General features: G+C 46.3%; 2 protein-coding genes across 4 annotated transcripts in view; one reads left to right on the forward strand and one right to left on the reverse strand.

Moving 5' to 3' along the window:
- The window catches only part of PRR14 (proline rich 14), a 47,079-nt gene that overhangs the window by 18,455 nt on the left and 15,800 nt on the right, over positions 1-12,824 (reverse strand). The window contains exons 1-2 of one of the 3 annotated variants that reach the window (XM_083469161.1): positions 10,287-10,361; positions 5,051-5,128 (exon numbers count right to left, since the gene is read on the reverse strand). The gene's annotated coding sequence lies outside the window, so the exon portion shown is untranslated. Of the gene's footprint in view, positions 1-3,235; positions 3,324-5,046; positions 5,129-10,286; positions 10,362-12,824 lie in introns of those variants that run through there. The other 2 variants (XM_083469160.1, XM_083469163.1) reach the window with 2 other exon arrangements.
- LOC310691570 (uncharacterized protein) overlaps positions 282-12,824 on the forward strand; it is a 35,756-nt gene continuing 23,213 nt past the window's right edge. Inside the window, exons 1-7 of the mRNA XM_083471430.1 lie at positions 282-2,366; positions 2,871-2,987; positions 3,242-3,364; positions 4,196-4,327; positions 6,877-6,999; positions 7,298-7,396; positions 8,636-9,651. Of these exons, the coding sequence (XP_083327556.1) occupies positions 2,895-2,987; positions 3,242-3,364; positions 4,196-4,327; positions 6,877-6,999; positions 7,298-7,396; positions 8,636-9,651 (1,586 nt within the window). The 5' untranslated portion in view covers positions 282-2,366; positions 2,871-2,894. The remainder of the gene's footprint in view (positions 2,367-2,870; positions 2,988-3,241; positions 3,365-4,195; positions 4,328-6,876; positions 7,000-7,297; positions 7,397-8,635; positions 9,652-12,824) is intronic.

Here is a 12,824-nt window from a genome sequence, read left to right on the forward strand (position 1 = left end):
ATCACTGCAGCATTTTATTTTATTTTCCCATCAGTGAATTTGTTCTGTTATATTTGTACCCTCTTTCACTATATATGTCTTGCTATTTTTTTTCCCTTATTTTTTTTAACGAAAGCTAAATCTGCTTATCCCATGGTCCTGAAAATAAAAGTGCCTTTGAGGATGTGCATGCCACCCCAATCTCTGGGCAGTGTGAAATTAAAGGGGTTCCAGGCGTTTCCTTTGGGAATGAGGCACAGTGGGGACTGTGGTTTCTTTATGACATATGGTTTATTTACACATATATACGACCTGAGCCTATGATGGAGGGGTGCACAGCATTAAAGCCCCAAGGAGGTCCTGCTTCTCCCACAGCCCACAGCCTTGGATTCCAGCATAAATCAGGCCTGCCTCTCGCTCTCTCTGCCCTTGCAGCCTGTAGTTTTTGCCTGCAGCTTCTAGCTCATATCCCTCAACTCTCAACTCTGGCCTTTTGTATTTCTAAGGAACAGACAGTTGAGGGAGGCAGGCCCACAATTTTTAGCGGGCCATCACCAGGCTGGCCTGGCTATTCCATGCTGGGTCCAGGCATTAGGAGGAGGTCCAAGCATTCAGACCACCCCCTCTCCAACCAAACTCCTAACACTACAAATATGAGGGTCACATCTGTTGCTCTCCCCACTTTTACTTCTTGCTGTGCCTACTTTTTGCCTCTGGCCCTGCCCATCATTGATATGTCGCCCCTACAAGGTTGCCCATGAAGTAATGCCATCAGTCCTCAGACTCATGGAAGTTCCCCACCCTGGTCTAGGTGGGGATAGGTTCAGATCCCCACCCTCATATGAAGCTGACTGGGTTACCCTGAGTCACTCAGCCTATTCCAACAACTCATAAGGCTGGTGAAGGATAAAATGGGCAGGAGGGTGGGGAGAATCTTCTATGGGTCCAGCCATTCCTGTATCCTCTCCTGCTAAGAGTTCCAGCTTCTATCACACACGGTAGTTGCCACCAAGCCCTTTTCTGACGACAGGCTTTTGTGCCATTTTAACAGCAGCACAACAGGCAGAAATCCAGCAGATGCTATTTTACCTCTTACTTCAGCCTATTATTATTATTATTATTATTATTATTATTAGGGGGAATACACACAATTTCTGTTGTTGAAGAGGGCTGTGTGTCATACACCTTGCCCCCCAAGCCCCTTTGTGACTACCCTGCTGATCTCCCTCCGGGCAGTGGAGTCTCCCGCTGTCCTTGCCCTCAGGCAGCGAAATGTCTTGGGCCGACCTTTGCTCCCAGGCATGTTCCCATGCACTACTCCCGTGTTAACGGTGCACCTTCCGGATTCGAACGGACGAGAGGCGATCGTTGCTCTGCACATTCTCGGAAGCAGCATTCTCTCCCCGCCTCCCCCGTCCCTATTCCACGGCGCGGTTTCTGCAAGAGCTCGCTTGCCACGAGGAAACACGTTCCTCCGGGGTGGCCTCTAGTAGAAGCTCCGGATCAGAGGCTCCGAGCTTCTCTCTCTTCCTCCTCGCCCCCGCCCCTATTTCAAAACCCGAATACTCGTCGCTTGCGGGGCTGGAGAAGGGTGGGAGGGAGGGATTGAGGAGGACTCCTGGGTCCACCCCCTACTCGCGTCTGGCAGGAACAGGCGCCGCTGCTGCAGTTGCCACTCTCCCTGTCTTGCAGACCTCTCCACCAATGAGCGACAACGAGGGAAGGCAACGTTGGCGAATCTGCGAGGCGCACCGCCCCTCCGCCACCCTCCTCCCGACGTCTAACATTCTCCCCGTCCCCCCCCCGGCCCTCGGAGCTCCCCCTCCCCACTCAGCAGGGTCTCTTCTCGGGGAGGGAAGAGGCGCAAAAGCGCAGCCGGAGCCGATTCCGCCGCCCATCTCGAGGCGCTTGCCAAAGGGCGAGGAGCCTACGGATCCCGTTGATCGGCTCTGCTAGCCACCTCTGCGCCCTCCTCCGCATCATCATTATCTTCATCATCACCCTCGGCAGCCCCACCATTCCTCCCCTGCTCCAGAGAGGCCCGGGTGAGTGGGGTGGGGAGCCAGCCTGGGTCGCAGGAAGCAGTCACTCCTTGGATCAACTTCCTTCCCGGACTTGGTACTGGCCCCGGGTGGGGAATCCGTCTCCCCTTCCTTACCCAGTCCCTTATCCTGCTGCCAGCTACCCTAACTCTCCATAGGGACGTGGCGGAGAAAAAAGGGTGTCTACCACGTGGGTTTCCAGAAGCAGCTGTTGCTTGGAATAGAGAGAGGTGTGCATCACAACACAACCCCCTCCCCTTGGATTTCTAAGACGCAATTGGGCTAAACTTACGGAGCTAGTGATATTAGCGAGCAGACACACGCCAAGACTGAGAGACAAAAGAGGTAAGTTTTAAGAGCTCGAGACTCCTTGGGGTTGCGGGGAAGGGTGGGTCTTATTTGAGGCCATGGCCTGCACAGGGATCCCTCTGCAGTTGTGATACCTACACATTAGTAGTGCTGTGTGCTTCTGAGCATGTGAAGGGTGCATAAATAAGCTAGTCGTTCTCTATGAAGACAGCACTTTGCATCAGGGATTAGTGACAGGATTTCCAGGCAGACTTGAGTCATACCATGGCCTCATCCATCTTCCCATACTATATTCAAACCAAGTGGACTCATCCTTGTTCACTGGGGGCTGGGGACAATAGGAAAATAGATCTAAATATCTATTGAATCTAAGCTAGGTGGCTGGCCTCACAGGGTAGTTGTGAGTCAAAAAAAGCTGCACTGACTTGTAGGGGGTTTGATGGTCTACAAATAAGAGTTGTTTAAAGAGGACTTAATTTTCTAATAACTATGCCTAGGGTGGAGAGCCTTGGTCACTTACCTTTGTTTCCCCCTCAAAAGCCACTCACTTCCGCACTTAAATTAATGATGGATGAGGACAAGGAGGACATGAAAGAAGAGAAGTCAGAGGGGATTCCTATATCTGGCACACCAACCGAGGTCAAAGATGGGGGTGTGGTAAGTAACGGAGGCGCTTTGACACTGAATGGTTCCCCAGATGCCTCTGGGTTTAAAAGAAAGACTCCTTTGTGGAAAACAGACCAAACCATCATGTCCGTTTCTGCTCAGACTGATATGACTAAAGCAATCTCATGCTGGGTGAACAGCACCATGGGAAGATCTGGTGCCTAAAATATGTAAGGAGCTAATTTGGTCACCTAATGGATTTGTTTGTTTGTGTATGTATTTGTTTTCCCATTCTGTACCTTCAGAAATTGGATGCAGACAGGCCATTGATGAAGAATGCGGGAACATCTCGGGGATCCTCAGAGATATGGCGGAAAGGGCTGCTGACTAGAGTAAAGAAGGAAAGGGAAAGAGCACAGGAGAGCAAGGTGTGGCTATACAAGATCTCCAGGGACAGACCTATGAGGTTTTTTTGTTTGGAAGGAGGGTGGTGAGGTGGAAGGAAGGAAAAATCAGGACTAGAGGTTTGTGTGTCTGTCCTGGGTGTAATTTGCTTCCTACTAAATAATTCTAGGAAAAGGCCCCATAAAAGACTGAGCCCCACACAGATTTGAGGGAATAGGCTGGAAAAACCAGGATTCTGAGATCCAGTAGGAATGGAGCAGGACTTCTTGGTTTGCAAGGAGTGTTTATTGATTGCCTTTCTATCCCATCCTTCAAGGAGCTCAGGGTGATGAACACATTCCCTTTGCCCCCTCCCCATTTTATCCTCACAACATCCCTGTAAGGTCTGTTAGGCCAAGGGGTAGTGACAGCCTAAGAGCACCCAGCAAGTTTCATGGCCATGTGAGAATTGGAGCCCAGGCTTCCCTGATCTAGTGTAGCATTCTGACCGCTATGCTATGCTGGCTACTTGTGTTCTGCCCTGTCCAGATTACACAGGGTTGGCTGGTGTATTATTGTGCCTGACTTCATAGAAAAACAATATAGTGTAGGGTTATAGTGTTGGATTAAGGGGTGGGGAGAGCAGGATCAGATATTCAAGCTTGATGCTGAACCGTGACCTTGGACCAGTCATATTTCATTCTCTCACACACATTCTCTCTCAAGCTAGCCTGTCTCAGAGTTGTGAGGATAATGTGGGTGAGGGCTAGAACAGCTTATACTGTCTTGAGTTCCTTGGAAAAAATATGGAATAGAAATCTAATGAATAAAAATAATGTAAAATCTGCTCCCAGCTACTTTACCTCTTCTTTCAGCCTCTGCCACCTTCTCCAAGGAAATGGACACGGCTTGCCACTTCATGCAAAACAGAAAAGGTGGCAACAGAGGAGGAGGAAGAGCCTCCAATTGTGGTGAAGATGCTTGAGATCCCAGTGGGTGACAACATGGTGAGTAATGAAAGCAAACCAATGACTAGATCTCAGGGCTACATCTATGCAGAGGTACCTCTGGTTATCAACTTAATTCGTTCCGGAGGTCTGTTCTTAACCTGAAACTGTTCTTAACCTGAGGTACCACTTTAGCTAATGGGGCCTCCTACTGCCGGTGTGCCGCCAGCGCACGATTTCTGTTCTCATCCTGAGATAAAGTTCTTAACCCGAGATACGACTTGCAGGTTAGCGGAGTCTGTAACCCGAAGTGTTTGTAACTCGAGGTGTTTATAACCCAAGGTACCACTGTATAGCAGAAAAGGATACACTGTATAAAATGCCCCTTTTTACCTCCGGACCCCTTTCTAACGTATTATATTCTTCATTAGCATTGCCAGCCTTCCAACCAGCCTTTTTAAAAAGCAGCTTGATTTGGATTTTTATGGAGAAAATATGTCATTCATCTCCTTATTTAAAGATTGCTGCCGCCACCGTCCTTCAGTTGATATTAGAACTGAATACAGATTTACAGATTGATAAAGCACTCCAAGCATTGTAGCTCTGTAGGGAATAGTGTTTTTCTAACTGTCAGCACCATTAACAAACGACAGCTCCCAGGATTCTTTGGGGGAAACCATGGCTATTTAAAGTGGCATGGTACCACTTTAAATGTATGGTGTTAATGTGGCATAAATAACTTGCAGAAAACAGTCTTAAAAGGAGGTTGCATAACTTACTTACAAACTGCATAGTTGTCCCAAGGATGATGATAAACATGACGGATAGGTGACAAATTTCAGTTCAGCGCCATCTTTGCTACTATACAAGATAATGGGGTTGCCAGAGAGAAGAGAATCCATCAATCAGGAGTTGTCATAGCACACTGGATAAGATTTTCTTATGTACTCTGGAACATGACACACCAGCATGTACACTGAAGTGATTGGCCTGGTTATATTTTGTCCACAACTTGGAGAGGGGAATTTTAGAGGCGTGAATGTGAGTCATCTCTACACCTGGTAGGTGGAAACCATTTGGGTATCCAAGTCTTGGAACATGAAAGAAATGGATGCTAAACAGTTTTGCCAGATACAAGCACTCTTTGCTCCAACTTTTCAACACAGTGATTTTTATCTATATCTATATCCCATGGAAAGTGTTGTCTGCTAATTTCTGAAGAATGGGCCACTGCTAAATGTATAAGAGAATCCATTTGCTGGTTAGTTGGCAACCATATTCTTTATTAGAGATAAAAACAAGATCTTGCCTGCAAGAGTATTGTTCTTCAACTTTTAAAGGCAAAATCTGAATTACCGTATTTTTTGCACCATAACACTCACTTTTTTCTTCCTAGAAAGTAAGGGGAAATGTCTGTGCGTGTTATGGAGCAAATGCCTGCGGGTGGCGGGGGGGATCTGCTGCAGTCGTGAGCAGAGGATCCATGGTTCCCCTTCCTTCCCTCCTCTGTGGTTACAAAGCATGGATCCACATGGATCCTCAGGATTTTTGCATTGGGCTACTCCAAACTCACTGTCAGATCACATGTCTGTGGCCACAGCATGAACCGCAAAAATCATATATCCACTATTTTGTTTAGAATTTTTTTCTTCTTGTTTTCCTCCTCTAAAAACTACGTGCGTGTTATGGTCTGGTGCGTGTTATAGAGCGAAAAATACGGTATTTTGTTCTTCCCTCTTATTAAGAAACTAAGAATTGGAGAGATGGGAAGGAACAAAGAGCAGTTGTGGCACACTATGGAATGGGCTACGTACTCACATTGTTGCTTTTTGCTAGTACAGTAGATAGTATGAGAAAACTGCCACACAGGAAGCTCAGCGGCCTACCTATAAGCAAGAAAACCCACACGTTCTGCATGCTGAGTGCTACATATATGGTTATCATTTTCAGTATTCTTCTATAAGTTGCTTTCCTTTGGCAAAAGTCAGCACCGGTGGTGATTTTGATACTTTAAAAATGGCTTTTTGAGTTGGCTGCAGAGAACGCATCCTGTGAGGAGAAATTGACAAAGTGGTGTCTCCCCTGGCAACCATTTTTTACCTCCTTAGCCTTAGGCATGCACAACATTTGATTTGTTAGCCGTCTGTGATGACCCTTGGTGACCTCCTGGGACAGTAAAACACCGTAGGGCTGTCCAGGATCATATAGGTCACACTATATGGTTGATGAGATGTACTTGGTTTAGTGCAGGGGTCACCAGTGCAGCAGCTGCCAGTGTACCCACAGTACCTCCTATGGCGCCCACAAAAGGTCTCAGTAAATATCCCCTTAAAATCCAGTGTATGAGACTGTTTGATCTTCCTACTCAGTACCTCTTTGCATTTGTTCATCCTCTTCTGCACAACCCCATAACAGCCATTTTATGACGGGCACCAATGGTACTTCTGCAGTATTCCAAATGTGCTCACTGCCTCCAAAAGGCTGGTAACCTCTGGTTCAGGTGGGCTTAAGGCCATCTTGGCCTGTCTCAGCATTTGAGAACTATTCAACTCTAGAGGGATAAGATACATGTAAAAATGCTCACTTCTTGCTGTTTTTGCCTTTTCTAGCCAGAGTGTTCATTCTCCCAGAATAGGATAATAATGGAGGATGGCAGTGAGAAAGAACTGATAATTAGAAGAAGAGTGAAGAAGGAAAAAGATGAGGAAGAGAATCTGGAATTTGAAGTGGAGGTGAGGAGGGTTTCCACAGGTGGGAAACCAGTGAGTTGAGATGAAGATGGGAAGGTGAGGTGTTTTATTTGGGTGAGGGGAAAGAAGGACCAACTTTCAGAGGGGGAAAGGATTGCTTAACTCAGCCTTTGAAAAACTGGCCCTTCAGATGTTTTAGACTACAGCTCCCATCAGCCCTAGCCAGCACAGCTGGTTTGGAATTGTAGTCAAAAACATGTGGAGGGCATCACGTTTGCAACGGCTAGTGACATCATTGTCTTGGTCAAACTTGCTCCATCTTGGTTCTACTGCCTTGCAGGACTTGCCACCTGAGGAAGAGATGAAGGCTGAGGTGGAGGAGCAGAAGGCTCAAGAATTCGAGATGCAAAAAGTCACCGTCCCCATAGATGGGATTTTGGTGAGTACTGGGGGTAGCATAGCCGAGGGAATGTCAGGAGAGCTTGGAAGAGAGACCTGTAGATGGAGGTGGGTGGTGAGGTGGTTCTATTGTACTGTTTCCATGATCTTTGGGAATGTTGGGTTTCTCCTGTCAGAGGCCTGATCTGCACTATACATTTAAAGCAGTATTGTACCACTTTAAACAGTCATGGTTTCCCTCAAAGAATCCTGGGAACTGGAGTTTGCTATGAGTGCTGAGAGTTCCTAGGAGACCCTGTTCCCTCACAAAGCTATAAATCTCAGAGCCATTCCCTCTTCCCAAAGAAATATAGGAATTGTAGCTGTATGATGGGAATATGGGTCTCCTAACAACTCTGGACACCCTTAACACTTTTCAGGATTCTTTGGCAGAAGCCATGCCTGTTTAAAGTGGTACGATACTGCACTGATGGGGCCAGACTGCCAAGGCTGCATCCTGATGTTAGCCTTTTTTTGGTGAGTCTTGGCAGCTGTATGGCAGGGGGGGCGATGATGAAAGAAGTGGTATTTGGCAATTCTTCTGGCATTGTACAGGACAACATCTTACTAATGTTAGGACCTTGTAAGTCACTGAAACTCAAGAGTGCAATGAAGGAATAGTAAAAAAAAAAAAGTCTACATGCTGAATCCAAGATTCACAAAAAAGGCTTGGCATCAAGATGAAGCCTTAACAATATGGCCAGAGAACCAGCCTTAGTCGTGTCTGACTCTTCATGACCCCATGGACCAGAGCACGCCAGGCACTCCTGTCTTCCACTTCCTCCGGCAGTTTGGTCAAACTCATGCTGGTAGCTTCGAGAACACTGTCCAACCATCTCATCCTCTGTTGTCCCCTTCTCCTTCAATCTTTCCCAAGGGACCCTCTTTAGCCTTGTCTAATCTCCTGTCCATCCCCAGTTCACTTGCACACAATATATACTCCCTTTACAAGTAGGTCAGGTTATATCATCGGCAGCCTGTTAAGCCAAAAGAGAGGCTTGCCAAGCATATATTAACTTTGACCTCTGGTTTTGACCAACTCTTAGTACACATTAGTTCCGGCTCTTATCAAAAGATGATTTCTAAAACTATGATACAGTACAAAGATGGACTCCTTCTTTAAAAAATAATGACTTGTTTATGTGGCAGTTTCCAGGCTAGCACCCCTAATATCTGTTCCCAGAGTGCCCTTTTTTTACAGCAGGCTAAGCTGTCCTAATCATTTCTTCCATTCCTGTAGGTGCCCTCCTCCTCCTCACACCCCAATACCTGTAGTGTTTGTGGCAAGAGTTTTAGCCGTCGCTCAAACTTGGCCAAGCACCAGATCATCCACACGGGTGAGAAGCCTTACCGCTGCAATGACTGTGGCCGCAGCTTCAACCAGAGCTCAGCCCTCACCAAGCACCAGCGGACACACACTGGGGAGCGTCCCTACGTCTGCGGAGACTGTGGAAAGGCCTTCACGGCCAGTTCAAACCTCCTCCAGCACCGCCGTTTTCACACAGGAGAGCGGCCCTATCGGTGTGAGCTGTGTGGCAAGGCCTTCTCCCAGAGCTCCAACTACAACCTGCACCGCCGCAGCCACACAGGAGTCACACCTTATCAGTGCAATGTGTGTGGCAAACGCTTTACCGGGAGTTCCTGCCTTACTCGCCACCAGAGGACCCACACAGGGGAGAAGCCATACCAGTGCCAGGAATGTGGCAAACGCTTTTCTGGGAGCTCCACTCTGGCCAACCACCGGCGCACCCACACAGGTGAGAAGCCTTACGGCTGTGCTGAGTGTGGCAAAAGGTTCACTCACCACTCCAACCTAGTGGACCACTGGCGGGTGCACACAGGAGAGAAACCGTATGTTTGCAGCGAGTGCGGGAAGAGCTTTCGGCTTAGCTCCCACATCATTCGCCACCGCCGCACTCATGCCAATGCCCGCGGTGCTAGCCTGGCATATGACATCCTTGGCAGCGTCGATACAGCTGGCAATGACGCCAGCATTAGTGCCCATCACGTCAGCCTCCTCTATGAAAACGCCAGCAGCACTGACGGTGGCAGCCCTCACGGGTCCAGTCACAATGCCCTGTGTGCCAATAGCAGCATCTCCAATGGCAACAATGATACCGATGGGGAAGAGGGCAGCCGGCTTCTCATCTGCAGCCAGTGTGGTAAAGGTTTCCGCCTGGAGTCCGGCCTTCAAGAAGACTCCGTGCTGGGTGAGGGACCCTATACTTGTACTGAGTGTGGCACCAGCTGTTGGACGTAGCCGGACAGTGGTGTAGCTGAGCAGCAAATCTTCCGTAGCCCTCCAGGATCTCTGGCTGGGTCAGAAAGCAAAGCCTGAGCACAGGAGAGAGATTTATCTGTGACTAAATCAATAATGGACCAGAATGGAGAAGTGTATTCTGATCTCCATTTTTTTAATGGGTTTGGGGAAATGCTTGTATTGAACTAAGATTGGATCGGCTTCCATAGAATACTATGTTCACCTCCAAAGATCTGTTCCTGCTTTTGCTGTGAAGGAAAGGAGTAAATAATATTGCAGAGTATGTGCATATGCACGCGTGTTTGTTTGTGGTGGCAATCTTGATTTCTAGGACAGAATGGGTTTCTAGTGCAGGGATGGGTAACCTTTGGCCCTCCAGATGACACTGGACAACAGCTCCCATCATCCCTGACCACCAGCTGTGTTGATTGGGGCTGGTGGGAACTGGAGTCTTAACAACTTGGGGGTCAAAAGTTACCCATTCCTGCTATAGTGCCACAGGATAGCATTAGGAAGATACTAAGAACATACAAGGCTTGCTGGAACAGGCCTGTGACTTATCAAGTCCAGCATCTTGTTCGCACTTGCCTATGGGAAGCCCACAAGCAGGATGTGAGCTCATTAGACTTACCCTCCATCTTCTGTATTCCCTCTAGCTTTCTCACCCAGTACTTTTGTTCTCTCCTCGCCTCGGCCTTGCAAAAAAGAAAATAGAAAATCACCTGTTGTCTTCTCTTTTAAAATGCTACTATTCAAAAGAATCAATTCCAGGATGCACCAAGAGCTTGAATAGATTTTCTCATCCCTATGTAATAAAGTTAAGGAAAATAATATCAGGTCAGCAGTCAAGGCTCTGATTGAAGAAAGGAAATCATTAACACTGGTGCAAGTAGCAATACAGTAGACACAAAAGCTTTGGATTTGTGTCACTAGCTCCCCCTTCTGGCAGGAAAAGAGACACTTGAAGGAATGAGGATGTATCCATTGTGGGAATGGATGCATAGAAGATGGTCTTCTGTTTTTTGTTTTCCTAAGGCAGAGGGTGTGTATGTGGAAAAACATATATGTCATATATATGTTTTAGATCCTTGGACTTCATAGACTCTTACTAGCATTTGTAGAACATCTAAACCAAAATTTGGTCCCTAAATAGACCTGGTCACTCCTGATTAGGAAAGGTTAGGAGGACACTTTTTCCACACCTGTCTCTTGAAACATAGAAGCCTACAGAGCAAGGCAAGCCACGTACTTCAAGCAGCCTCAGACTGACAAAGCAAGTGTTCACAGTGAACTTCATTTGTGCATATGAAATTTCTGCTTGGCCATTAATAGTGTATTGACAATATTCAGGCTAATATTCAGCTTTTGTAGGAGAGGGCAGTATCCCAGGAAAACATACACACCACTGCCTTAATCAATCTCTTAACAGTGAGTAATATCATATTACCATCTTCCATGGTCTAGGGACTTTGGGTCTGGGCTATATATGTTCTGTACTAAAAGTAAAAACTTTCCCTCCTAAAAAACGCACACTAAAGTAACCAGAAATAAATCACATCAAATGAAAGTGTAATCTTTTATCAATCTTAGAAGCAAACCCCATTCATTTCAATGGTGTTTTCTCCCAAGTGGGTGTAGGGTTAGAGCCTAAGCAATGTAGGAAATTGTCTCATATCTTGCTCAGTATTGATGATATTGGTAGCGGCTTTCCATAGTTTGATTGATGCCTGCCAGCCCTTCCTGAAGATGTTCGATTGAATCTGGGATCTTCTGCATGCCAAGCATGCGCTCAACCACTGAACTATGTCCTTTTCAAAAACGCATAGAGCTGTGTAAAATTATTTATTCTGCTTTTCCCAAACCCACAAGCTACATGTAAGCATCTATTAGTACTGAAGTCCTAGCCTATGACCAGTGAAAGTTTTAATCAAGCCCAAATCTAGTTTCTGATCCCACCAGGCACTGATCCCACGTCTTCCAAATTTCTCTTTACTGCCATGAGGGCTAGAAACCAATTGGTTTTCATGCTTTAAAGGAAATGTCAGCACCCTAAGAGTCTTTCAGTCCTGTAATGTGAAGAGTGGAAAAACATACTTCTTTTATTTCCCCCCTAAGATTATTGCTGACACACATGGCAGACAAAGGCATTGTGATGGAGTGACTTAGGAACACAACTTATTTATTTATTTGCTGGGGGGGGGGTTGGTTACATTTCTAACCTGTAGTCTTCAGTAAATAATGTTCTTGGGATGGCTTGGAAAAAGTATTTCAGCCAGATCTAAAAAACCAGTCATTGATAACACATAAAAAATAATCAAGAGAGGAAGAATGGGTAAGAAATTTCACCATGGCTTAAAATACTTGGATTGTTGTTTGTTCGGGACAAGAAAAAAGTATTTATTTGCCTGGTGCTGAACTGATAAACAACATAGGTGCTAGGTAAGCTTTCCAGATGAAGGGGTTTCAATGACTGTGCCACCACCAAACAGGCACTCTCCCTAGCCATGACATACTTTATGTTGGACTAGGGGTAAACCCAGTAGAGAAGGTCAGATGACAGCCTCAGTCTATTTGCGGACTGATCCAGGTGAAGATAGTCTTAACAGGTATCTTGCCTACTGAGCCATGTAGGGCTTTAAAGGTAAGTACCAATGCTTTTAACTGGACTCAGAAACAGACCATGAATCAGTGATATTTTTTTCAACACAAATGAAATATAAACCCTGCAACACAAGGGGTACCCTGGCAACTGTGTTTTGAGCAGCCTTTTCCAACTCTTCAAATGCAATGCCACGTACAAATAAGCTCTCTCATCCTAATTGTGCCTTTCCTCACTTCTAGCTTTATTACAACAATGCCAACAAAGGTGCCTAGCCTATTTCTGTGAATTTAATCCTTTAGAATGGAAAATCTTGGCAATTCTTGGGAGGAGGCCTTTCTGGTTTCGGTGGCTGCTGGGAAACATTGTGTGTTAAAGCATGCAGTTCAATTAATTAAAAACACCACCACAAACTGCAGTTTAGTTTGGACAAAAACACAAAAGCATCCCAGAATCTATGTTCAGGGTCCAACCTCTACCAAGTTCAAATCCTTGTTGATCATAAAAGGTCACTGGGTGTTTTTTGGTGTGTCACTGTTTCATGGCCTAACCTCCCTCACAAGGTTTTTG

Source organism: Podarcis liolepis, assembly GCF_965112155.1.
Source record: "Podarcis liolepis genome assembly, chromosome: 13".
In the NCBI taxonomy this organism is placed as follows: Eukaryota; Metazoa; Chordata; class Lepidosauria; order Squamata; family Lacertidae; genus Podarcis; species Podarcis liolepis.